At 57.0% G+C, this 25,790-nt stretch overlaps 1 protein-coding gene across 1 annotated transcript; it reads left to right on the forward strand.

The window, feature by feature from the left end:
* The first annotated feature begins 754 nt into the window (after nt 1-754).
* On the forward strand, nt 755-24,568 carry LOC142067376 (voltage-dependent L-type calcium channel subunit alpha-1S-like). Its single transcript, XM_075115952.1, has 32 exons — nt 755-966; nt 1,535-1,668; nt 2,250-2,402; nt 2,692-2,897; nt 3,739-3,842; nt 5,629-5,777; nt 6,790-6,871; nt 7,433-7,593; nt 8,352-8,577; nt 9,159-9,366; nt 9,697-9,817; nt 10,308-10,422; nt 10,548-10,641; nt 11,420-11,489; nt 11,727-11,859; nt 12,133-12,262; nt 12,998-13,057; nt 13,673-13,779; nt 14,212-14,299; nt 14,563-14,670; nt 15,518-15,570; nt 17,549-17,655; nt 17,898-17,982; nt 18,731-18,798; nt 19,382-19,443; nt 19,610-19,650; nt 19,907-20,000; nt 20,584-20,668; nt 21,240-21,352; nt 21,939-22,106; nt 22,467-22,556; nt 23,224-24,568. Exons 1-32 carry the CDS (start codon nt 755-757, stop codon nt 23,353-23,355), a joined length of 3,759 nt encoding a protein of 1,252 aa, XP_074972053.1. The 3' UTR covers nt 23,356-24,568.
* The last annotated feature ends 1,222 nt before the right edge of the window (nt 24,569-25,790 follow it).

Below are 25,790 nucleotides of genomic sequence, written 5' to 3' on the forward strand. Positions count from 1 at the left end.
GGGATGGGGGAGAGAATCAGAAGGGTAACCCTCGTGGGCTGAGATAAGAACAGGTTAATAATTGAAATGAAAACAACAACAAAAACGCAATGGAAAGGAAAACAACGAGACACGTGAAACGTCGGGGTAGGGGGGAAAAGAACCACCAAAACAAACCACATGCAACACCACACCTCCCCAAGCTGCAACTGCCCCCTTAATATACTGGTCATGGTGTCACATGGTATGGAATGAACATGCCATTGGCCAGTCGGGGTCAGCTGCCCCGGGCGTGGCCCCGCTGACACACCCACGTGTGTCTCTGGGTTCGGCCCCTGCTGCCAACCCATCTGTGATCTCCCACACGCATCGGGCAGCGCTGAGGCTACCCTGGGCAGGAAGGGGTGGCATGCTGAGCCACCACATGCCACCCTCTGGCCCGCGGCGTGATCCCCTGCGTCCCTTCAATGGCACGCTGCCAGGACCACATCCCTGGGCTACGGGAACCTGCTCTTACAAACTACACCAGCAAAGCCACCACTCACTTCCCAACCCAGCGCCCAAAAGTGCCTGGCCCAGGGCACTGCACATCTCTGGCTCTCCTGCCTGCTGCCCCACCCTCCCATACTCCCATAGCCTTCCTCCCGCAGGCAGCACTGATGCCTCCTCCTCATCCTCTCCAGCTGAGGCTTGCTGGGTTTGTCCTGGAGACACCACACAGCCAGAGGGTTGGCAGCAGGGGCCGACCCAGAGACACACGGGGGGGCAGCCGTGCATGGTGGTGATGCCAAGGGAGGTGACAGTCTGCTCTAACGGAGCATCCTCTCCTGCTTGCCTTTCCAATCCCCAGAAGATCGAATACGCCTTCCTGATCTTCTTTGCCATTGAGGCAATGCTCAAGATAATTGCCTACGGGTTTCTTTTCCACACGGATGCCTATCTCCGAAACGGCTGGAACGTGCTCGACTTCTCCATCGTGTCCCTGGGGTAATGCAAGGAGGGGAAGCTGCTGGTGCCCAGCTTGTGCCAAGGCCTGGTCCACAGCCTATCAGCTACATTGATTTTTCTAGTGACTGCAGTGGGTTTGGGGGCAACCTGTGGTCTCAGTTCATGCCCTGCTCCCACGGGCCCCTTTTTCATGCCCTGATATCCCCGGGGATCCTCCCTCACTCCTGTTTCTTCCTGTCTGACTCCTTAATGCCTTTCAGGTCTCCTTGCCCTGGAGAATGGGAGTGCCATGGAGTCATCTGGGGTTTGGCACACGGGGAGAGGGTCCACTGGGCACGAGGGGTGGGAGGGCCCCCCGCTGGTCAGCGGTGAGTGCGCAGAGGGGTGCCCAGCCACGAGTGCGCCCAGGAGTTGGACTTAGCAAGAGCTGTTCCCTGGGTCAGGCTGAGCGTGGCTGGCAGAGTCCTGTCCCTCTCTTCCCTGCCTGCAGAGCACTGACTCCTTAGCACAGGTTTCTTGGTCTCCATCCTCACGCCCTTCTCTTTCTCCCTGTCCTTCCTTCTGCTTCTCCCCCTTTCTTCCCTGCTCTGTGCCCCGGCTCTTTCAGGCTTATCACCATGACCTTGGAGCAGGTCAATGCGAAGCAGGGAGGGACTTCAGGGGGAAAAGGCGGCTTTGACGTGAAGGCCCTGCGAGCGTTTCGTGTGCTGAGACCCCTGCGCCTGGTGTCCGGAGTGCCGAGTGGGTGCTGGGCACCCTGCCACCGTGAAGAGCTGGCGGGTGGATTGAACCCCTGTGCCTGGCCAGGGTGGGGGGCCATGGGGCAGGTTTCTTGTTGCTGCTGGGTCAAGCCCAGCCACAGGGTGGGCGTGGAGGAGCCACAGGTTCTTGCTCATCCCCACAGCTTGCAACTGTCAGCACTGGGGATCTGCAGGTCAGCGCAAATGTAGCTCCCTCCATGGGTCAGTGTCAGCACCTGTGGGTGGCCAGGGTGAAAGGGGCTGGGACCTCGCTCTGGTTTCTCAGGGCAGGGATCTCCTTCTCCCAGAGCTCAGGATGAGAGCACCAGAACAAATGGAGGGGCGTGAAGCAGCCTCCAGCACTGCCTGGTGCGTGGCTCTGCTGGGGCCTTCCACATGCTCTATGGTGGGTAGAGAAAGGGACTTTTGCTTCAGCGATTTCATTCCCAACCAACCTGTGCCCCTCTTCCCTTGGCACGGGGCATTTCAGAGGCTGCTTGTCAGAGGGGCAGACAGGAACGCAAGGTGCACCCAAAGCTGTTTATGAAGTGGTTGACCTCCTCTCCCTTCTCCTCGGTGCAGGCCTTCAGGTCGTCCTGAACTCCATCATCAAGGCCATGGTGCCCCTGCTCCACATCGCCCTGCTGGTCCTCTTCATGATCATCATCTATGCCATAGTTGGGCAAGAGCTCTTCAAGGGCAAGATGCACAAGACCTGCTACTATCTCGGGACAGGTGGGGCTGTGGCGGGGGGCTGATACGGCAGAGATGTCTCTGTGTGGCTGCTGTGGGGACCACAGAGGTTCTGCGGGTGGCAGGAAGTCTGGTCTTGCCAGCGTCAGGCCTGGGAGTGTGGCAGGCCTGAAGGATGTTTGGTACAGCACACAGCTTGGTGATGTACGTGGTGTGAGGAGGTGGTGAAAGGAAAAGCCCCTTTTGGAAAGCTTCTGCAGGAGGCTGGGAAGTGCTGGAACCTGCTCTACTTGGCCTGACCTGCTGCTCACACCACGGCTTTCCCCCTCAGATGTGATTGCCACGGTGGTGTCAGAGAAGCCAGCCCCATGCACCAGCTCTGGCCACGGGCGACACTGCACCATCAATGGCACTGAATGCCGAAGCGGCTGGCCGGGGCCCAACGACGGCATTACTCACTTCGACAACTTCGGCTTTGCCATGCTGACTGTCTATCAGTGCATCACCATGGAGGGCTGGACCGAAGTCCTCTACTGGGTAGGCTCCAGCAGCTTCGGCTTGGTGCCCAGCTCGCAGAGGTCACTGCTGGTCCTGCCTCAGAGAATCATAAAATGATAGAATCATTAAGGTTGGAAAAGACCTCTGAGATCATCTAGTCCAACCCCAAACCCAACACCCCCAGGCCTCCTAAACCATGTCCCCAAGCGTCACTTCTACACGTTTTTTTGAACCCCCCCAGGGACGGTGACTCCCCCACCTCTCTGGGCAGCCTGTGCCAATGCCTGACCGCTCTTGCAGTGAAGACATTTTCCCTCATAGCCAATCTAAACCCCTCTAAAGGGCGAGGAATTCCCTCCAGGACACAGGTCCCCATAGCAGGGCCAGGCCTCCCAGCCAGTGAAAGACATCCTGCCCCCACCAAGCTTCATGCGGTGATGCACATCCCATAGTGCACCAGGCACCTCTTCTGCACCTTTGCAGGCACTGCTCAAGCTGTCCTTGCTCTCCAGGTAGACAGGAGGGTGCTCCAGCTCCCACCTTTGTGAAGGGGTACAGGCCGAGCACAACAACGGCTGGCTGGTGGGTGCTTCGGCAAAACCCCATGTTTTGCAGTCCTTGGGAGACTGTCTTGCTGAGGCTTAGGCATGGGGCTGATGTTTATATCTGCCCCCAAAATGCTTGGGTCTCGCTTTACCTCCACAAAAACCTGATGCAAAGTCATAAGGCGGCAGAGCTCAGAGTCAGGTTTAGCTGCTACCATCCCAAGCACTCATTTTAGGGGGGGGCAAAGCTCCCAGAGGCTGTTGAGGGAGCCCTAAGGGGAGACAGACAGCAGGCACTGTGTTCAGGATGCTTCATCTGCCTCTCTCCTTGCCAGGTGAATGATGCCATTGGGAATGAATGGCCCTGGATCTACTTCGTCAGCCTTATCTTGCTTGGCTCCTTCTTCGTCCTCAACCTGGTGCTGGGGGTGCTCAGTGGGTAAGTGCCGCCCCGTCCTTTCTCTTTGCCGGCAGATCAGTGAGCGTTATCAGAGCGTGGACATTGGCTGGTTTTAATTATACAAGAAGGAAGCCTGGAAAAGTTTCTGTTCCTTTTCCTCTGCTGTTCCTCTCCCCTGCTTTTGCATGCTTAGAAACCCTGAGCCTTGAGTTACTTTTTGTGCTAGTGTCCATGACTCTCTGAGGTTTTAGCTCAACGCCTAACACAGAAATCTTTTCCCTGTAGCACAAGCAGCGGTCAGCAAACACAGCCATGGAGCACGATATTAGGTGTTTGTAGTGTGGTCTGCCAGCACTCACAGCAAAAGAAGCTGAGCAGGGAGCTCAAAGCAGCAGTCTTTACACCATGGCTGTGGGTCGAGACACTCATTCTCACGGGTACCCACAGCACTGCTGTCCCCTTGTGAGCACACATGATTTCCTCATGGCCAACCTAAGGAAACCACCTTTGTTAGGAATGCAGGGGATCCAAGAGAATTTTAGTTACTCTAATTAATGCTTCAACAGTCTTATCCAAGTACCACAATGAGCTATCATCAGTCTGGTTACAATGATCCTGACACTTCTGTGCCAAATGACTCAGTCGGTGCTAGTTCCCATAGTAGTACAGTTAAAGCTGCCACGTGCAAAATCCCTGGTGCCACGCTCAGCCTACTATGCATTGCTGTGGTGGGGTGCCAGCATCCTGGTTTTGTTGCTGGGAAGCGTGCGTTGTTCTGGTGAGTGAGGGTAGCTTTTCTCCTCAGTTCTGTGTAGGCTCAGGGTGGTTTTTATATGTTTCAGTCCTGTGCGTGTGAAGTGGCTCACACTCATCGTCTCTGTTGGTTCACAGGGTTAGTTATACCCTGTATTACTTGGATTTGTTAGCCGCCTTCTGTGGCGAGAACCATACACCTGCACAAGGTTAAACCAAACTGGGTATTAATATAACTAGAACAAGCTCAAAACCGCAAGACAGATCACAGGCACCCGACCCTTGCATGAAGTTGGCTATAACAGCAGGACTGTAGTCATCTGATCGTAGAGTGAGTTGCAGGCACAGCAAAAGTTTCTGAAATATTTTTGCAAATATAGCTAAAATATGCTTGAGGTAAGGAAAATCCAGACAAGGCCTGACAATTCCTGAGGCTTAGTATGTCTAATTATTGTTATAATGCCTGAGACCTATTACTAACACATGGCAACGCCAGACCGGCTGGGCAGCAGATCTACAGTCCAGCCAGATACCAGGAGAGAAAAGAAATTCATTAAAAAAGACTGAGAAGAGTGGGACCCCCTGCACTGGCAGACCTGTCTTTTCCATGTTACCGTGAGAAGAGTGTCCTGTTCGCTTGCCATGTGATGAGCTCACCTGCCCCACAGGGAGAGCTGGAGAGGATGGGGCAGCCTTCTGCCCCGCAGATGGGTGAGACCCCACTTGCCCTGATCCTTAGCAGGGCTAGAGAACTCCCACAGCCTCCAACTTCTGGTGTTAGTTGGCCTGTCCAACCACAGCACCCTGCAGCAAGGAGCACCCAGTGAGCAGCCAGTGGTGGGGAAGAAACCCTGCCTGCCATCAGGCATCGGGGGATGGTCCCCATGGTCTTGCGTCACAGAACAGGGCCAAGAAAGAAGAAATTCACTGGAGCAATCTAGTGGTAGCACTGAGTGATAAGGTATTTCAGGCTTTTATCTTTCTACAAGGACTGGCCTGGCACAGGGCTGTGGTACCTGACCCCTGCGCCGTCCCCCTCCTGAGTCTCACTCTGCTGCTTGCCTTGTCCCAGCGAGTTCACCAAAGAGCGTGAGAAGGCCAAGTCACGGGGCACGTTTCAGAAGCTGAGGGAGAAGCAGCAGCTGGAGGAGGATCTGAAGGGCTACATGGACTGGATCACCCACGCGGAGGTCATGGACAGTGACCGGACCAGGGGAGAAGGTACCAGCTCTGCTTGGTCAAAGACCCTTAGTATCAGGGTTGGGTTCCTAACACTGAGCATCCTAGAGAGGCAGGGTGGAGACCTTTGGAGAAGTCACAAAGAGTTCTTTTGCTTGAAAACCTATGAAACAAAAAGCTTTGACTTCTGCAGAACAGCTACCTTCCTCTTTTTTTTTTTTCTTTCCTGAATCATTTTATTGACTCTCACCCAAACTAGCTGTAACTTGGCCCTCATGCTAAATCTCCACCTCAACCACTGTCTTTAAAATTTGCAGACTGCTAGCAAGGCCTAGGACTCCTTTGGCAAAATACATTTGAAATGGCCGTGAGAATCCATGAGGAACGTGCACTTTTGTGTGTAGGGGCAGAGTGCAGGGTTACTAGCTCGCACACTGACAGATGCATGAATTTCTTGCCATTGTTTGACCGTTTTGAGGGATGAGAAGTGGCTCAGGGAGGGAGGCGAATATGCAAGCGTCTAGCCAAAGGCTCAGCAAGGCCTGGGATGCTCTGCCACTGAGCCGCTGTATGTGCTAGGCCACCCTGCCCAGTGAAATAACTTTTGATGCCTCAAGCTGAGCCGATACATGTGTGCAAAGAGCCTTGGGAAACAGTGGAAAGACAAAACGCCTCTTCCACACCTGTGAGCAGTGCTCTTACAAACCTCCTGCGGTTCAGCATTTGCTCAGGTCACAACTGACCCCAGTTTTCTCCGTGCTGGGAGTGCCTTGCGCTGGGGGAGCCTACGTGCACACCGCTGTCTGTTCGGGCTGCCTCTCTGGGTTGCTGCTGCTCTTGCTGCAGGGCAGGTGTTCCTGGTGCCTCCTACTTGGTTTGCACCTGACACTTAAAACCTTCTGCCCAGCCTCTCACTGCTGTCTCCCTGGAGTGGCATTTCTTGATTCCATCTCTGATGGGGAAGCTCTTCACGATGTGCTCCAGGGAGAGGTTCCCTCCCACATGTTCCTCCCAAGGGCTCCAAGGAAAGCCCAGGATCTTGTCCCCTCCATAGGTATGATGCCATCGGATGAAGGAGGGTCAGAGACGGAGAGCTTGTATGAAATTGAAGGCATGAACAAGTGGATTCTCTACTTGTGAGTATGTACTGGCTGAACCATCTGCTGCTCTGCACGTGGGCTTGCCCAGTCTCTCACTTGCTGTCCTGGCTGGGCCAGGCTTTCTTGTCAGCCACTGGTTTCTGGGGGAGAGCCAGGGGCTGTGTGCTGAGGAGGAGGTGCAAACATTGCGGGCAGCAAACAGGGAATTTTGCTCTGGTGCTGGCAAAAAGCCACGTCAAGGTGAACAACCCCTTCACTTTGGGACGAGGCTCCGAGCATCCTCTCGTGGCCCACGCAGCATGTCTTGTGCTTTAGGAGCTGGGCCTGTAGCAGCCAGCCAGAGGTGACTGTAGGCCAAAAAGGAGCCAGGAGGTGTTTGTGAACAGCAACGCCTGAGTGAATGCACCAAGTGGCAGGGGCAGGGTTACGTTCCTCAGCCCTTTCCAGGAAAGGCCCCTGGAGCAGGGAGCAGGGAGCAGGGAGCAGGGAGCAGGGAGCAGGGAGCAGGGGTGGCTTTGCTCTGCAGTCTGCAGGCACAGCCCTGGGCCGGGCAGGACCCACTGGCTGGCTCTGCTGACCCTTTGGCCATCTCTCCAGCCGTCAGTGGAGGCGTTGGAACCGAATGTTTCGTAGGAAGTGCAGGGACGTGGTGAAGTCCAAGTTCTTCTACTGGCTTGTCATCCTGCTGGTGGCCCTGAACACCCTCTCCATCGCTTCTGAGCACCACTTCCAGCCAGAATGGCTGACACGGGTGCAAGGTGAGCAAAGAGGCTGAGGGAGCAGGAGGGCCCGGGACACCTTGCTGCCCTGGAGACATGCGTGAACGCTTACTGTGCGTGCGCAGCCACACAGACATGGTGCCGGAGCTGTTAGACGCATGCAGGCTTGCTCATGCACACAAACACAGCCTGCACACAAGTGTGTGTACACCATCCCCACTGCACTGTCACACAGCTGCACACTGAACGTGTGGTGCATACAGTTTTTGTTATTATGTACATAGTACGTGTGTATAATAATAAATCATATTTATTATTATATATAAAAATAATAATGATGATAATAATATAAGCACAGCATATAGATTCTTAGGCACATGGGTGAGCACGGTGAACACAGGTAGAGTGTGTACATTCACACCTGAACGTGCATAGTACACACAAACGCACATTGCCTGCACTCACGCAGTACAGTCACACGTATTTATGCGTGCAGCCACACTACCCGCAGACACACGGAGTACAGCTATGCACGGTATACATGCACGCACTGCATAGAGTCACACGCACAGTACAGCCGCACTCTCACACGTACAAGCACACAGTTGCACATCACCCTTCTCCTCATCTTCCTCTCCTGTGATGCTCCCTGAAAAACAGCATTTGCTGCAGCGGCAGCTCAGTGCTCGGTGGTGGGCGGAGAAGGGAGGTGAGCAGCACTGCCCTCCTTCCCCTCCTGCTGTGCCGTGCTGAGATTAAGAGGTCCATGCTCTGATGGACTGGATCTCCCACCCCAGACAATGCCAGCTGGGTGCTGCTAGCACTCTTTGTGGCTGAGATGCTGCTGAAGATGTACGCACTGGGCCTGCGCCAGTACTTCATGTCGCTCTTCAACCGCTTCGACTGCTTTGTGGTGTGCGCGGGGATCTTGGAGGCCATCCTGGTGGAGCTTGGCAGCCTGTCACCCCTGGGCATCTCCGTGCTGCGTTGCATCCGTCTCCTCCGCATCTTCAAGATCACCAGGTTGGGGACGGAGCTCTGTGGGTACTGGGGGCTTGCGGTCCCTAGGCATCACTGGCCTTGTCCCTGGGGAGGGCTGCAGCGTGAGCAGAGCTGGTTTCTCCTGGATGGAGAAACAAGGCCAAGCTGGGGATTTCTGTCTCCAGGACATGGTCTGGGAGTGGTAAGGAGGACAGAGCAGGGCTTGCTGGAAGTCTCCTGGGGACCCTCTCTTGCTCTGGGTTCCGGGGTGTTGTAAACGGAGGTGCTGTGGGCCAGTACTCCTGGTTTCTCTTTCTGGCACCAACCTGCTGTGTGCTCATGCCCCTTCCCCATCCTGCCTGCTGGTGCCCCGTGCAGGCAGCAGGGTGTCTTGCCTGTCACACCACTCCTGGATCTTCATTTCTACCTCCTGGGGCCTGCCTAGAGCAGTCCAAGTGCCCAGCCTGTGAGCGGTGCTGGTTCAGAGCCCCCGTTGCTGGGTTGCTGGCACATTCCCCTGGACCAGACAGTCTGTTCCCTGCACCTACCTACCCCTACCTGATCCTGCCCACAGCCTTCACCCTCCTTCACCTCCCACACACTCCTGACTTTCTTCTCCCCAGGTATTGGACGTCCCTGAGCAACCTGGTGGCCTCCCTGCTCAACTCAGTCCGCTCCATTGCCTCGCTGCTCCTCCTCCTCTTCCTCTTCATCATTGTCTTTGCACTGCTGGGCATGCAGCTTTTTGGGGGCAAGTTTGACTTTGAGGACATGGAAGTGCAGTGCAGCACGTTCGACAACTTCCCCCAGGCCCTCATCAGTGTGTTCCAGGTATGGGGCTGTGGGAAGTGCAGCAGGGGGCTGGGGGACGGCGTGCGGGGAGTCTCGCCTGCGCTGTGGGTCTCCTGGCACGAGCTGGGGCTCAGGGGGATGTGGGGCTGTGAGAGGTGATATGGCTTTGAGGCAGGAGCAGGTAAGTGCAACTGGGGTCACGAGCACTAGTGCAGGTGCAGGGCTGGAGCAGGGAGGTGGGGTTTGGCCAGGGGGCTCTAGGGGCCGTGAGGGTTTGGGGCTGGAGCCGCGAGGGCAGGATTGAGCTGTGGGGTTCTGCCGTGCTCTGCTGCAGGGGCTCTTGAGTCCCTGTTTGTGCTCTGCTCACAGATCCTGACTGGAGAGGACTGGAATTCAATCATGTACGATGGGATCATGGCCTATGGGGGCCCATCCTTTCCCGGCATGCTGGTCTGCATCTACTTTATCATCCTCTTTGTTTGTGGGAACTGTATCCTCTGCCTGCGAAGCCAGGCCCAGGCTCCCTGTACCCAGCCCCATAGCATCAGCTAAACGGGGCTATGCAGGGGGGGAAGGGGAGCTTCCTTAAGCTTTTCAGTGCTTGCCTTAAGCTTTTCAGTCCTGAACAGCAGGGGATCATACCACAGGCTTCAGGGCTGGCACTGGTAGTGGCTGAGGTCCGGGGTCTGGAGGAAAGCACCCCACGGGGCAGGTCTGGATGACTGGCAGGCACAGATTCAGCCATCGGTCAATGCAGTAACAGGACTGAGCTGGAGGGACTGAGCTAAGGCAGAGAGAGGGCGGCCAGCCCAGAGCTCAGTACTTGCAAGGGTGGGTGTAGGGTTAGGGATCACCAGCCAGGGTTGTCTCAAGGGCTCAACTCCAGGAAGGTTTCTCAGGGCACCCTGGAGACCATGGGCAGCTCTGGCCACATCCTCCAAACATGAACCGAGTTAATGCCCTTACTGCTGTCCCTCCAGATATCCTCCTCAATGTCTTCCTGGCCATTGCAGTTGATAACCTGGCTGAGGCCGAGAGCCTGACCTTAGCCCAGAAGGCCAAAGCAGAGGAACGCAAGCGGCGGAAGATGTCCAGGTGAGTGCTGTCGTCCCTGGCAGCGGGAGCTCCCAGATCAGGTGCTTTGGTGCAAGGGCACAGAACGGCATTACCCGTGACCCTGCCCAGAGTTCAGTTCCTGCTCTCCCCTCCTCTCCATTCAGAGGTTACCCAGAGAAATCTGAAGATGACAAGCAGATGCTGGCAAAGAAGCTTGAGCAGAAAATGAAGGGAGAAGGGATTCCCACAACAGCCAAGGTCAGTGCTGGTGGGGCTGAGCCTTGGGGAGCTCCTGGTGGGGGACCAGGCTCCTCGTCCCCCCATCCAGAACTGACAAAGGCCTGGAGCCAGCCTGCGTCTGGACTCTTCTGGGCCAGAATCGCTCCTCACTGTAGCATCCTCTGGTGATGGGGGTTCTCTGGGCCCAGGCAGGACATGTTGCCTGGTGAAAAAGGTCCATTGCTGGGGATTCTCTTCCTCTGATTCATTTCCTTGGCCACAGCCAGTTGTAGTTGTCAGTGGTTGAGACGGGCACTGGTGCACACCAGTGTGGAGGGGAGCAGAGCAGGTCAGCAGCACCCCATACCTCCGTTACGTCCACACCAGCAGCCCCTGAATGCAAAACCCTCTGTACAGCTGTGCTGACTGTGTGCTGAGCTGCCTCTTATAAGCATCTGGCCAGCAGCTACTTCCCTGTTCATTTTCCAGAGATGCCCATGGGAACTCACCCAGGAGTCACCCCATGTCTTATTCCACCCATGGTATAGGTGCCTGGCCCCAGGTTCTTGGCCAGCACACATTCCCCTGTCCCATCCTCTCGGTATTGCTCTTTGCTCAGATTGCAGCATCCCTGAGGTGTTTCCCCTCACCCTGCCAGGACTCCATGTGCTGGGTGCTGTACAGGGCAAATGCAGAGACGCTGCTTGCCCACATGACGGAATTCCAAGATGACAGGGTCTGGCCAACGTGCAACATTTGGCAGCAATACTGGCACAGGCGGTTGCATGTCCTCCTCTCTGTCTCTCCCTTGTTTCAGTTGAAAGTGGACGAATTTGAATCCAATGTCAATGAGATCAAAGACCCCTACCCTTCTGCAGACTTCCCAGGTAAGATGTGTCCGTGTCAGGGAAAGCTGGGGAGGCACTAGGGAGGGACGGTTCCAGCACCCTGGCTGTGTGAGGAGCAAAGGATGTGGTGACCCTCTGCCTGCCTCGGGGTACTGAGGTCCTTCTGGCACAGATGCCAAATAAGGATCACAGGATCAGAGGATTGTCCATAAGGTCACATTCCCTCTCTGTCTCTGGGGGATTCTTTCCTTTTGCCTCCTCGTGGCCACCCTGCAGGTGATGATGAGGAAGATGAGCCTGAAATCCCCCTGAGTCCTCGGCCACGTCCACTCGCAGAACTACAGCTGAAAGAGAAGGCCGTGCCCATGCCTGAAGCCAGCTCCTTCTTCATCTTCAGCCCAACCAATAAGTAGGCACTGACCCTTCTCCCTGCCTTGTGGAGCCAGGCCTGGCCCAGGTACTTCTGGCACCGACCCTTCCCAGTGGGGTCCTGCTGGTGTGTAACAGCTGGCTCTGAAGGGAGCCAGCTCACTGGGAAAGGTCTTCTCTGTGGAAGGGCTGGCACAGACATCCCTTCATGCCTTGGGCCTTCCTGTCCTCAAGGTTTAGCCATAACCCTCTTCCAGGCTACCGTGGCCCTCTGGCCCCTCACAGCATCTCATGCCGTTTCTGTCCCTGGCAGGTTTCGGATGCTGTGCCACAGAATTGTCAATGCCACCTGGTTCACCAACTTCATTCTGCTCTTCATTCTGCTCAGCAGCATCTCGCTGGCAGCTGAGGATCCCATCCGGGCCGAGTCCTTCCGCAACCAGGTGCCCAAGTAGCTGTGAAGGGTTGGGATGGGTGGGGGAGACCTCATGGAGACACCCAGCTCCCAGGTAGGCAGAGATCCGCTTGCCAGATGTCTTGCCTAGGCAGGTAGCTGTGATTTCACGCCTGCCTCTGCGAGGGCAATACACTCTGGGAGAAGAGCCTGGTTCTGTTGTCCGTTCAGGGCACAGCTGGGACAAGTTTTTACTCCTCCATGTCTCAGTTTACTTCTGGGTGAAGAGATCCACCTGACAGGGAGTGCGAGATTACCTTGGTTCAAGGCTTACTGGGGATTGGGATGTCTCCAGTCTGGACCGCTGGTGTGTGCAGCACCCTGAAATGCTGCTGGCATGGAGCAGTGGGAGCCACAGGTCTAGCCACACAAGGCACAAATGGTTCTGCACCCGTGCAGTGTCTAGCAGGGACTGGGGGGTCTTCCCAGGGCACTCAGTGTTTTTGGGCATCAGATGCTTTCGAGTGAATCAGGTCAAGCCTCGCTCACTTGGAGACGGAGAGCGTGGTCCCAGGCTGCAGGCTGGGTCAGGCGCTGGGGAGAATCAGCAAAGCTGAGGAAAGTTCAGGATTCTTCTTGGCACTGGGTTTGCAGGCTCTGTTGAGCTAGATGGGCTCCCCAGTCCACAGAGTGGGGGGCAAAACCACAGTGCCAGGTTGTTTGAACACACTGGAGCATTTCATGTCACCCAAATCTCATCTGGCTCTGGTGCTTCTGTCCCCAGATTCTTGGATACTTTGACATTGGTTTCACCTCTGTCTTCACAGTTGAAATAATCTTGAAGGTGAGTCCCTCTGCCCCGTGGTCCTGGCTGTGTGCATGACCCAGCGCATGGGTATAGACTGTTCTGGCCATGGGCATTCATGCTCTTTCAGCACAAGCTTGAGGTCCCAGTGAAGCGAACGTGCTGGCTGATCCTCGTGTCCCCAGAGTTCATGCAGTCTAGGTGGTGCTTCACCTGCCCCAGTGGCCACGTGTCCCTCCAGTGAGGTCAGGCAGCCAAGTCAGCTGTGCTGTGGCACAGGGACAGATGGGCCATGGCACCAGCATTTCAGTTCTGACATGCCCTTAACAAAAACTTTGAGAAAGAGGAAGCAATGGAAGCCTGTGGAGTAAAACAGTAATTCAAGCAGCTGCTGCATGTTGCTCCCACTCCAAGGCTCTTTACTCTTCTCCTCTTTATGACCTCTGAATGACTGGGAAGTGTTTTGTCTCCAGCCAGTACGGTATAGAGGATTCAGCTTCCTGCCTGGCTGCAGAGGCAGAGGCCTGAGCAGGATAGGGCGCTCAGGCCATGGAGCTGTGAGAAGCCCCTCATGCCTTGTCCGCCCCAGGGCTGTGGAGGGACCATGTCCCCAAGCCCTGCCTGGCCTCTCTCCTAACTCCTTCTGCTCCCCAGATGACAGCCTATGGTGCTTTCCTGCACAAAGGCTCCTTCTGCAGGAACTCTTTCAATATCCTCGATTTGCTGGTGGTCGCTGTCTCCCTCATCTCCATGGGAATCGAGTAAGCACCTCCACACTTCGCAGGGTGGGCACTGGTCTGTTTAGCCTGGCAGGGCAGCTGGGGTGCTGCAGCTCTCTGTGCTGGATAGAGAAGGAGCAGCAAGCCCACGGGCCGGACATTAGCCCATGTGTTAGTGTCCATGAGGTCATGCTTAGGGGGACAGGGCACGGACAACTGGGAGGCAGGGAGGCAAACTTCCTGAGTGTCAAAAGGGAAGATCTGGGTAGGAATTCACCTTGGAGCTGCTTTCTCCAGCTGCCTGTGTCCCTTGGCCTTATGTGGGGTGGTGGCTTAGCGATTTACGCGTGTCTCTGCCATCCCTTGCGCCTCACCCCCTGGTCCCAGCCTGGCCTCCATGGCTGCTTGGTGGGGCTGTGCCAGGCTGGCCTGGGCAGGGGAATCGCCCCATCGCAGCTCTACCTTCCTCCTCAGGTCCAGTGCCATCTCAGTGGTGAAGATTCTCCGGGTGCTGAGGGTACTGAGGCCTCTGCGAGCCATTAACAGGGCAAAGGGGCTGAAGGTAAGAGGGAGCCTGAGGCTGGGGTCCTCGGTCCGTGGGAGTCCTCATGAGAGGTTATGTGGCATGAATCATGCCCTGCGGGGTTTGCGGTGCCAGGAAACCAATTCCCACTCCCCATCCGTGGAAGGGGTCTGCCCCATCCCACTGCTCGCAGCAGGCTTCCGCTCTTCCTGGGGCCCATCTGTGCAGTGATAGGGTGTGGGACACGCAGCAGGGGCTTGCAGCAGGCATGCTCATGTGTGCACTATCATCGACCTCTGCAGCACGTGGTCCAGTGCGTGTTCGTGGCCATCAAGACTATCGGTAACATTGTGGTCGTCACAACGTTGCTGCAGTTCATGTTTGCCTGCATCGGGGTCCAGCTCTTCAAGGTGAGACGTGTCTAAGGAGGGCAGGAGAGATGTTCTGCTCAGGTGTATCCTAGACATAGCCCTTGGGGATGATGTCTCCCAGTGTTGAGGTCAGCACAGGCTGTACTATCTGTGCTCCGCAAGAAGACCTGCCTGCACTAGACCTCCTGGCAGAAGACCCTGCAGTGGGAGGAGGGCAGGAAACACCCAGGATACTGTCAGGTCCAGACAGCACATGTAAGGGGTCTGGCTGCCTCACCCCACTTAGTGCCTCAGTTTCCCCTTTTGAAGGCAGCAAGTGCTTCTGACTTCCCCTGCGCTTTGGATGCAAACTGTTTCCTTTTTTCACAGCACCGCTCTTGCTCTCGGGGCCTTGGCTGTTCCAAGGCAGAGCTGGCTCTGGCTAAGCTCAGCTTTGTTCTAATAATTGAGCTTAAATTCCCGGCTGGCATGGGGAGAGCTTTCAGGACACCCTGCAGACTGAGCAGACTTGTCAGCATACCTTAATTTTTAGTTAATTCTAGGGTTACTGCTTTCTTCCCTATTTTCCAAATAGTTGGCTCCCAGATAGGATGAACTAGGTAGGTCTCAGCTCAGGGCTCTGGAAGATTTGTTCCCAACACTAGGCAACATTTACTTGTCTCAGCCTGGGATTGACCCCAAGGTCTGCCATGGCTCCTGCAACACCCTGTGAACTGGGTTGCATTGGCATGCAAAGCAGGGAAGCCAGCGGTGGTGAGAGGCAGGGGCCAGAGTTAGCACAGAGGCAGCGTAGGGACTGACTGTGGGCTGTGAAAAAGTCAGAACTCCCCAGGGCTTCTGAAGTCACAGCAAAATCGTAGCCTCTTCTGATCTCTGTTAAATGCAGGGCAAGTTCTATAGATGCACAGATCCATCCAAGATGACGGAGAAGGAGTGCAGGTAAGAGCTGTCTGCAGCTCAGCCCCAGCAGGGCAGTGGCCAGGGATGGGAGGGGGCCACTTGTGTTCCTGCATGGGGATGTTGCATCCAAAAAGTGGAGCCGAAGCCTCATGCTGTTCTCCCTCACCAAATCAGAAACAAGCACAGGGCAATCTCCCACTCCCAGGGACCAAGGAGCCCTGGGCCAGTGCTGCAGCGGGTGGGCTGACGGTGGCCCTGCCTGGTGACCACTGCATCGCTTCTGCCGCATCAGCTACGTGGATGGGGACCCCACACAGACTGAGCTACAGAAGCGTGTCTGGTTGCACAGCAACCTCCACTTTGACAACATCGTCTCAGCCATGATGTCGCTTTTCACTGTCTCCACCTTCGAGGGCTGGCCAGAGTGAGTCTGGTGGAGCACGGGGCCTGCTGAGGGACTGGTCTGTGCTGGGAGCAGGTCACTGCCACAGGCCTTTACCATGGTAAAGAAGGAAGAGCTGCCCAGGCTGAAAGCAGGGCTAGCCATCCTGGCAGTGGCTGTGGAGCTGACAAGGTCATCAGCAGCCTTGTCCCACTTTTGTTGGATTTGGGATGTCCCAGGCAGAACCAGCAGGGGCAAGAAAACAAACAGTCCTTGCTAACCAGATGTACCGCTGGGCGCCTGACAGCACATTCCGGTCTACTGGCCCTTTTTCTTCTTGGCCCGCAAAAGGGTTCCGAGAGGAGAACCGCTGCTGGAAGCGGCTGTCTCGTGGGGCAAGAGCAAAGCCCCCTTTCCAGCACCCTTTCTGGTTTCCCGGGGGTGCCCAGGAGAGATGGAACCCTGCCCGGCAGGCCAGGCCAGGCAGCCGCCTGGCACGGGAGCGTGGCAGGGTTCAGCGCGCCCACAGGCACGGGCTCCCAGCGCCTGGGACAGCAGCAGCCGCTCTGCCCCTCCCGGCTCAGCCCTGGGGAGCCCCAGTGTGACGTCAGAGCCACCACTGTGAGCTCAGAGCTGGCCACCCGCACAGCCCTGTGGCGCGTGGGGCAGGAGCCCACAGATGTGTGTGGCTGTTGCCCGGGCAGGTGCGCTCCTGCTGAGAGGCGGCAGGCACGTGGCTGCTACTGGAGCTGGTTTTGCCTGGGCAGGCCACGCTTGCTGGGGCTGAGGGGGAAGAGCTGAGCGGGGAGCCTGCCTTGGCCCAGAGATGGCGAGGAGAAAGGCCCCCCAGGGAAGACACCAAGGGGCCTCCAAAGGCTCCGTTGGGATTAATGCCAGACAAGAGCTGGCAGGGGAGGCAGCGGGGCCGAGCTGCTGCCAGGCCAGCAGGTATGAAGTGGGCTGCTCCTGCCTGGGGCGTCAGGTTGGGGGGGTAGCAGGGCCGTGGCCCAATGTAGTCAGTGGCGTCAGAAGCCAGTGTGCAGCAGGGGCCTTTGGGGAGGGGGTAGCCTTGTGCTGCAGGGGTCAGAGCCCACCCTGATGCACAGGCAGATGTTGCTGCACAGGGAGGCCAGCCCCTGGGACCTGACACTGCCCCCGCCCTTGGGATGCTGAGGCAGGGACCTGCCTGGCTGTGGTGGGGCAGCTGTGTGGGGAGGAGAGGGGTCGGGAGAACGCCAGTGACCAGGGAGGAGGTGGGTGGCCCACGATGGGGGACAGCAGCCTGTGCCCTCTCCCCAGACAGTCACCGAGAGGTGTCTGCGAAGGGGCAGTTGGTGCCAGGGAGCAGGGAGTGACGGGCTCAGAATAGGGCTGTGCTGCCGGGTGGGCGTCCCGAGGCGGGGGACTGCTGCAGCCAGCTTGCTTCCTCTTCTCCCACTGCAGGCCTGTAAAGCAAAGGATGGGGAAAGGAGAGGGACGAGGGCCTGGAAGTAGCCCGGCTGTGCTGCCCTCTCTCGCTGCTGCTGGGACAGCCCGTCCTCTGTCAAGGGCCTCTGCTCAGGCTGCTCCTGCCCGCTTCGGCTCCCGTGGCGTGGGGATGGTGGGCAACCGGCATTTGTCTTTTTCCTCCCACAGGAACCTATGCATGGAGTTGGAGCTGGTGATGGTCCCTTCTACCTCAGCTCCCTGCTCTGCCACGCAAGGGCCTGCCAAGTGGCGCAACAAGGCCACAGGAATTGCAAGTAAGCTCAGCACTGCTGCTTGCTGTGAAGTCCCCTGGGGTGAACTTGGAGAGCTGCGCTGTGCCAGAGCTCTGGCCAAATGTCACGAGAGGCAGGAGAAGTGCAGGCTGCCCCAGGGAGGGAGGGAGTGCGTAGGACTGGGTGCCCGCCTTCCCGCAGGGAGCTCAAACACGTGTGGCTGGGCATCCTAGAGAAGAGACCTCAAGAGACAGGCCTAACTTTTCTCTTGCTTTTTTGCCCAGGGGCGGTCCTCAGCCTGGCTTGGCATCCGGCAGGTGCCCTTGTCTCCCTGTGGAGACATCTGCTGAGCACGCGCATCTTTGCCAGGTACGTACTACCTGTTTCTGCTGTGGTGGGGGACGGGGGGAGAAGGGGAATGTCCCTTCCCCCAAGCAAGGGGGAGAGCAGAGGGTGTTCCCCACCCAGCAGCGCGGGGCTCCTGCTCGTGCGCCGAAGTTTGTGCGGTGCCCGTTCTCGGGGAGAGCCAAGAGCAAAGCCCCTTGGCAGCCCCACTCCCAGGCGTTTGCCGGAGCCCCAGAACCCTCCCGGAGATGTAGTAGGACAAACCGCCGTGTAGCCAGAAGCTCAGGAGCACAGCCAAGCCTCCGCAGGGCAAGGGTCTTCCCCAGCTCTGGCAAGAGACCACACAGGTCTGGAAGGAAAGCCAGACAAGGCCCCTGCGCTTCCCAGCTGTGCGGAGAAACACCCCTAAGAGCAATCTGTGTGACTGCAAGTGAGAACAGGCCTGCTCTCTCAGCCAAAGAGAGAGAGCAAGGTCCACACCAGAAGGACTACTGAAAAGCAGTCCTCATTTGCTCAACCCCTCTACTTCCCTGCATGATTTTCATTCCCTTTCGGAAGGTGCTCCTGGAGCCCTTCGTTTGGGGAAGATCTGCCGGCAGCGTTGAACAGCGTGGACAGAAATCATGTTCGTGCTGGGCGCCAATCTGTCAGCTCTCTGTCAGTAGCAGGCGTGCAAAGCAATGGCTTTAGGGCCTGAGGAGGGAAATCCACGGGTGAGGGGGTTTGCCCAAGACTTGCAGCACTGACAGCCACAGGACTCCCTCTTTTCCAGGCAAAAGATGGGCCCGCAGAGCAAGAGGTTCTTGAAAGTCTTCTTCCTGTGGCTCCCAGTGGCTCTGGGTGAGTTTTCATGAGCAAACACAGCCTGGCTGTGCTGGATGCCAGCTTTCCTTTTGGGCCAGTATGTGTGAAACGCCCGTGGTGCGGGTGCGTCCTGAGGAGGTCCTTGACTGGCACTGGCGTTTGGACTACCGGTAAGACTGGTAGCCTCCCAGCTGTGCTGCTGCTCTGGCCACTGGGCCAAATGGCTTGCTTAGTCTGCAAGTCTGTGAGAGAAGGGCGTAGCTCTTTCCAAGCCGGAGCTGGGGATTCCCAGACGGGAGGGGCCGTGCAGGGGGACCCATGGAGAGGTACCTCTCCTAGCCCATGCAGCCCAGCCTCGGTGCTCACCGAAGCAGTGAGGGGAAATGGGGAGTAGCTCTGGGGCACCGAGCACACCTGAAGGCCACGGCTACGCAGTCCCCTCAAGCCTGGGCTGATGGCTCCCGGTCAGAGGCGCGTCCTCTCTCTGCACCCCACGTTCCCCACCTCCTCAGCTCACCTGCTGCCCAGCCCCAGGGCACCAGGCAGGCGACAACGCAGCTGCAGGGGAATGGCTAGCAACTCCGCTAAAATAACCGTCTCTCGGTGATGTGAATTGCAGCTGGTGCTTACTGCGCGACCTCGCTGCCGGTGTGGACAACGCAGGCAAAGGGACTGATAGAGGTCAGTGACTCGTTGCTGGCAGTGGCTGGAGGAATCACAGGCTGTGCTGCTGCCACGCAGGCTGACCCAAAGAAGCGGCAGCTTGTGCCTTCCTAGGGAAGCCTCTCCTGGGAAGCCGCGGCAACTCTGGTAGCAGATGCTCTAATGGAGCATTTTTCCCTCCCAGGAGCTGACACGTGTGTCGTCGGCAAACCTGAAGATGCTGTGGTAAGAGAGGTTTCCTGAGCTGGAACTGGTTCTGTGCAGAAGCGTCAGCCAACCTCGTGCTACCTGCACTCACTTTCCTAACAGCCAGGGCTCCCGTACTTCCCTCCTGCCTTTGCCTTTTGCTCAGCCTGGTGCGGAAGGGAAGCACTGGCAAAGCAGGGAAAGCACACGTGTCTCTCTCTCCTCTTGCTGAGCTCAGATGCTCCCCAGAGGCGATGGGCCGCTCTCTGACCAGATCGGCTTTCCTGTCGTGCAGGAACTTGCCCGTTTTGGTGGCGGAGGAAACCCAAAAGACACGCTTTCTGCTGGAGGAGGTGGCTCGGCTGAGGGCACAGATCCGCAGTTTGAAGGTGATCCTGCATTTTGGGGAGGGAGGCTTGGCTGGGCAGAACCCCTGAGAACATTTTCTTCAGGGTTCTTGGTGGGGTCAGACTGCTGACTGCAGCAACCCAGCCTTTGCCCCAGCAGCTTGCTGGGTGAGCTTCTGCACTGCACAGGCCCCTCTCCAGCCCCGGTGTAACAAGGCCACTTCAGGCAGCAGAGGACTCCTGAGAGCCTTTCCTAGGTGCGCTGGTGCCTCTGGCTCCTCTGAGCAGGCTCCTGAGGCGGTGGTGGGACCCAGGCACACGTACAGCACCAGCCATGGCTTACAGGGCCTGAGCCTCTCCCCCTCCTGACTTGGAGAGCACAGAGGGTGTGGACGGTGGTGTGGGGACCCACATCAGCACACCTTGGGGTCATGGCCATGGCCATGGCCACAGATAATCTTCCTAGTCCTCACGGCTCACGCCAGCAGCAGAGAGTCTTGCAGCTCTGTGGACAAGGCTTGCCTTGCCTTCCTGACACTGACCCTTTGCCTCTGCGGGCACTAGGAGCCATGCTGCACTGCCTGCTGATGTGGTCCTTTTCTGTGTTGATTTCTGGCATTCCCAGGAAGCTCAGGAAGTGAACCAGGCAGCGTCCAAGAAGGCTTTGGGTGCCTACGTCGAGATGTCTGACTGGGCCCTGGAAAGCTCTGGTATGGACACAAGCAGCCCAGTCCTTGCCCTGCGCTTGCCCGTAGCACTCCCCAAAGGAGCCCGTGCTCCAGGCGCTGCTCTCCAAAATGGGGCAGCTTAAATCCTTCACGGGGTCCAAGAGCAAGGCTGTGGCAGAGTGGGTCGCTCAGACTCCCTCCCAGTCAAGCCCTTGGTCTCCACACAGGTGCCCTTGGCGCTGCCCCCGCACGTCTTCCTGTGCTGATGGAGGGGCTCTGCTCCTCTGCGCTGCATTTGCAAAGGGAATGGCTGGGCCGTCCTTTGCTGCTCATGCTCCAAGCCCTCAGCTTTGGTCTGCTGTCATGCTCGTGGGCGCCTGCAGGCTCCCAGAGCCCTCAGACCTTCTCCTCGTGGTGCTGTGAGAGAAGCACTCACCAGGGATGGGGCTGCCGTCATTGCTCTGTGCAGCTGGGCACCCCCCCGCCCCCAGCGTGGTGATGAGGACAGGACTGACAGACGTGGAGCTGGACGGCGGCGTCACAAATACTCCTGAGCACCAGCTCCCTTCTAGTCTGCGGCCTCTAGCAGTCATCTGCTCTCCCTTCCTTACAGGTGCCACCATTGACAGGCAGAGAACTTCCGAGACCTACGACTGCCAAGAGAATTGGGGCTGCAGGGTTTTATGGTTCTTCCGCGCTGCCAAGCCTCCTGAGACTATTTTGCAGGTATCGTAGCAGAAATCTTCAGGGAAGGTGTCCTTCCTTCCTGAGAAGTTGGGGACTGACCTCAGGGGCTCTCCCCTCAGGCCAGTGGTACTGGTCAAGCCCACCGTGCTGCTCAGGTTCCGGACACCAAAGCTCTCACACAGGGCTGGGCTTGCTAGAGATCCGTGGTTCCCCTGGCGAGGTGAACAGAGGTGAACTGCTGCATCTTGCCCACAGTCCTCTGCCACAGCTGGGTGAAAGCCTTCCTCCCTGGCGACCCTGGTTCCACACTCACCCCTAACGGTGCCTTTTTGTGGGCGGAAGGTGGCGGGTGCCCTGCAGAGCCGCTGGGCAGGGACGTGTTTCTGCGCGGGCCTGACTACGATGCTTTCGTAACCACTCTTCTCCTCTGCTCCCTAATACTGAGACCCCCTTTGTCAGGCAGGGCAGGGGGCCTCCTACTTCTGTCCAGTTCCTCACAGGCGCCTCATTTTCAAGCTGAAATAGGCCCCACAGACATGCTGGCGCCTATGCTTCGAGCTACATGGGCAGTGGTGTTGGCCCCAGTGCTCTCTCACACTTCATTGCTGTCGTGTTCTGGTTGCAGGCGGATGTTTCCCCAGGAAACTGCTGGCCTTTCCAAGGGCATCAGGGCCAGGTGGTCATCAGGTTGCCAGCACGAGTCCATCTGACTGCCGTCACTGTGCAGCACATCTCCAAAGATGTGTCTCCATCTGGGACCGTCATCAGTGCCCCCAGAGACGTCGTTGTCTTTGTAAGTCTCTGCTGGGCCCTTCTGGCGGGCATCTGGCCCTGGGGCAAAGCCAGGACAGGGCCCTGCTTGCTTTTGTGCATCTTCTGGGGTTTGTGTCCTGATCTCTCGCGAGCACTGCAGTGCCCTCGCGGGACGCTTCAGGGGCTCGAGAGGTTTCATCCCTCTTAAGGTTTGTTCTGGCCAAGCACCTCTGGGTTCTTGACCAAATCTCAAAGCGGAGACTGAGCTCCACCATACCCGGTGCTAGGCTGCTGCTCGAGCCCCAGGAGAGGGTGGGTGGATAACAGGGCTGAGCCAGCGCATACCTTGCCTCTCTGTCGGGATGAGTCTGAGCAGCTCTCCTTGTGCTTTGCCCCTGAGGGAGTGGATGCGGACGGAGAAGAGGAAACTCTCCTTGGGACGTTCACGTACAACGTGGCAAAAGAGGCTATTCAGACCTTCCCTCTGAAGGTACGCTCCACGCACGGGGACGAGATGCCAGGGAGCACAGCAGGTTTGCCTACAAGTCCATGGAGGAAGGGCACGCATGCTTTCTTTTCTCCCTGGGCAGAGGGGCCCGGGCCACCGTCATGAGAGAGAGACCTGCGGGCTTGGGAGGGCTGAGTAGCACGCAGTGGTGGTAGCAAGAGGGTAGCAAGGGCAGGGTCAGGCCCGTAGGAGCACGAGTCCCGAGAGATCCCTGGCTGCGCCCGGTGCCTTCAGCAGAGGCAGCTGCACGTGCGCCCACTCCACGCAAGCAGCGTCTTTGTGCCGTGGAGAAACAGGGCGGCCTGGTGGCGAGAGGCAGCGGGCAGCACCGTCGCTCCATGCTGCGGCCTGCTGGCAGGCTGGACAGTGTCCTCTCCTCCCACCATAGCACGCCCATTCTCCCGCGGCGCTCTCACGCCTGCCAGGGGGAGAGCAGGCACAGCAGGCAGCGGGAGCTCGGCGGGGTTGCACACCAGGTGCCCCACGCGCAGGAGCGCCTCCCCGGCCTCCCTGTCAGCACAGAGCAAGCAGCAGCGGGAAGGGGCAGAGGGAAGGGAGACCGAGCCCCAGCCGGGCCGGCATGCAAAGACGGGGTGATTGCACTGCCGCTCTTAACACCCCCGTTTCCTTTTCCCACTCTTCTTCACAGAACGCGCCGCTTCCCAGAGCCTTTCCGTCTATCAAACTTCTTGTGAAGAGCAACTGGGGAAACCCAGCGTACACCTGCATTTATCGAGTGCAGGTTCATGGGAAGATGGCACAACCGGAAAGCCCCAGGTGAAACCAGAGAGAAAAAAAAAAGTCAAACATGAGAAAGAAGAAGAAGGGGAGGAAGAACAAATAAATCTAAAAGATGTGGCAATTGAGATGGCTGTAGAACTGTAGAAGATTTGTCTCCAAAGTGGGGTGCTCAAGACGTTCCACGCTGTGGGAGGGGAATTCGGGAGCGTGTGGAAAATGTTACAACTTCTATGCCATTTTTTTCTTAAAAACGAGGAAGATAGGAAGCATTCCCAAGACTGAATCTAGAGAGGGGAGGCCCAGCCTGTCAGCGCTCCTCCCGCCGCCCCTGGGGGCTCCGCAAGTGGCCCCAGCCCAGGGCAGGCCGAAGGGCCCGGCTTCAGTTCACAAGAGGGCGACTGGCCCCGCCCGCCGGCCCGCGCGGGCTCTGCAGGAGCTCCCCCAGGCGCCCGCCCACCCTCTTCCCGGCTTCTCAGCCAATGGCGCCCGCCAGGCGGGGACAGGCAGGGCCCCCCGCCAACCACCGCAGCGCCCCTTCTCTGGCCCCGCCCCGCTGCGGCCGCGTGCCGACGGACGAGCACGTTGCTACGGGCGCGCCCGGAGCGCCAGTCAGGGCCCCGGGTTCGAGTCCCGCCGCTGGGTTCGAGGCCCGGCGAGAGGTCAAGGAATGAGGCGCTTGCTGGCGTGAATGCCTCACGTACCAGCCAAAGGGCTGCCCGCGCAGGAGGGGAAAGGTTGTTTAATTGGAAATTGTAGTTATAATTTGGTTTTAAGTACCGGTGCTTGTAATAGTTGTTTTGGTCAGTTATTAAGAGAAGAAGAACTTTGCCAAGGATGTTTTCTTGTTGGGGGGGTCCGAGTCCCCTGCCTGGTTTGGAAAGGGCTTCGAGTCCCCAAAGTTGACCAAGCGGGTTAGAGTCCCACTGAATGGGGTTTGAGTCCCCAGTTTGGCTACTTGTCTTGACTGGTCTCTGAATTTTGGCGTGGTTATCAGAATATGGATTTATTTTTGCATGTTCGGATCAGATAGTTGTCTTGGAAGTCACATTTAACATGGGTGGGGAATCGTCTAAAGGCAACGTCTTAAAGAAGTCACCTCTAGGGCGTTGACTGAAGCATTGGAAGGGGGGTGGGGGTGGGTTCGATCCCCTCACAAGGAAGCAGTTAACTGAGCATTGTAATCATTGGTCGCCGATCTATACTTTGAAATATAATACTATAATACTACTATATTAAAATAATATGTATTATAATGCAATAATACCATAGTGCAGTCGATGATGTTTTGCAAAAGAGAAGGAAAATGGGATGAGATCCCATACGTGGGTTTGTTTTTCACGTTGCAGAGCAGCGGTTGGAAAAGGGGAAAAGATCTCGGATCGATTACTAAGGATGCAAATGTTTTGGCCTTAGAACAATGTTGGGACAAACCGCCCAAATGATGTTGTTCTGCATTTAGTACTGGTAAAAGGAGGTGTAAAATACAAGGGGCTGGTGGAAGAGGAAGATGATGTAGGATGATTAGTGGCTCCGGGACAGGGAAGTCTACAGGGAGGTAACGATCAGTGTGGAAACAGGGAAGTTGGACAAGTGGATATGGGGGTGTAAATGGTGGTGCTGAATCACAGAATCACTAAGGTTGGAAAAGACCTCTAGGATCATCAAGTCCAAGCCCCGACCCAACACCACCATGTCTCCTAAACCATGCCCTGAAGGGCCACATCTGCACATCTTTTAAATACCTCCAGGGATGGTGACTCCACCACCTCTCTGAGCAGCCTGTTCCAATGCCTGACCGCTCTTGCAGTAAAGAAGTAGTTCCTAATATCCGATCTAAACCTCCCCTGATGCAGCGTGAAGCCATCTCCCCTCGTTCTATCGCTAGTAATAGAAAGTGAAGGGGGGTCGGAATTTCAGTGCTGTAGCAGGAAGAACTAGGAGACGGGGGGCAGTGCTACAAGCACCCTTAAGGCAGGCCGTGGGTCGGACAGGAGGGTGGGTGCGGGTTGAAGTACCCTTCTCAGTAGCAGGCTGATGGGCTTGGAAGGAGATGGCTCTAATGTATGGGGAAGATGCGGCAAAGGTGGCGAAGGTATTGGAAACTGTTGTGGAGAATCATGACCCAGAGTGGAAGGAGATACAGATGGTCTTGAATATGTTGTTGAGAGATGAGGAGCAGAGGCTGTTGTGGCTGAGGCTGGGGAAGAAGCAGAGAGGGTTCACGCTCAGGATGCACAGGTAGGAAGGCTGGAGGATCATTCTTGCCACCACCGATCTGAATCGGCACCTGAGCAGTCAGGCACAAAGGTTATTGTGAACTGAATATCAGAGGTTGATATTGTGAGGGGCCTCTAGGCAAGAATGCACTCAAGGACGTAATCTCTGCGAGCATGACGGGGATGCAAACGACCTAGCAGCTGGCGCCAGTCGAAACCAAGACAGAAGGAACTATGGACATCTCCATCTAGATAAGAG

The sequence above is a fragment of the Phalacrocorax aristotelis genome, chromosome 21 (genome assembly GCF_949628215.1).
Source record: "Phalacrocorax aristotelis chromosome 21, bGulAri2.1, whole genome shotgun sequence".
NCBI lineage: Eukaryota > Metazoa > Chordata > Aves > Suliformes > Phalacrocoracidae > Phalacrocorax > Phalacrocorax aristotelis.

Coding starts and splice junctions, on each gene's coding strand:
- LOC142067376 (XM_075115952.1), top strand. CDS start 755: ATGGTGGTGATGCCAAGGGAGGTGACAGTCTGCTCTAACGGAGCATCC. Junction 12,263..12,997: donor CCGAGTCCTTCCGCAACCAG/GTGCCCAAGTAG, acceptor TTCTGTCCCCAG/ATTCTTGGATACTTTGACAT. Junction 22,107..22,466: donor CCAGAGACGTCGTTGTCTTT/GTAAGTCTCTGC, acceptor TTTGCCCCTGAG/GGAGTGGATGCGGACGGAGA.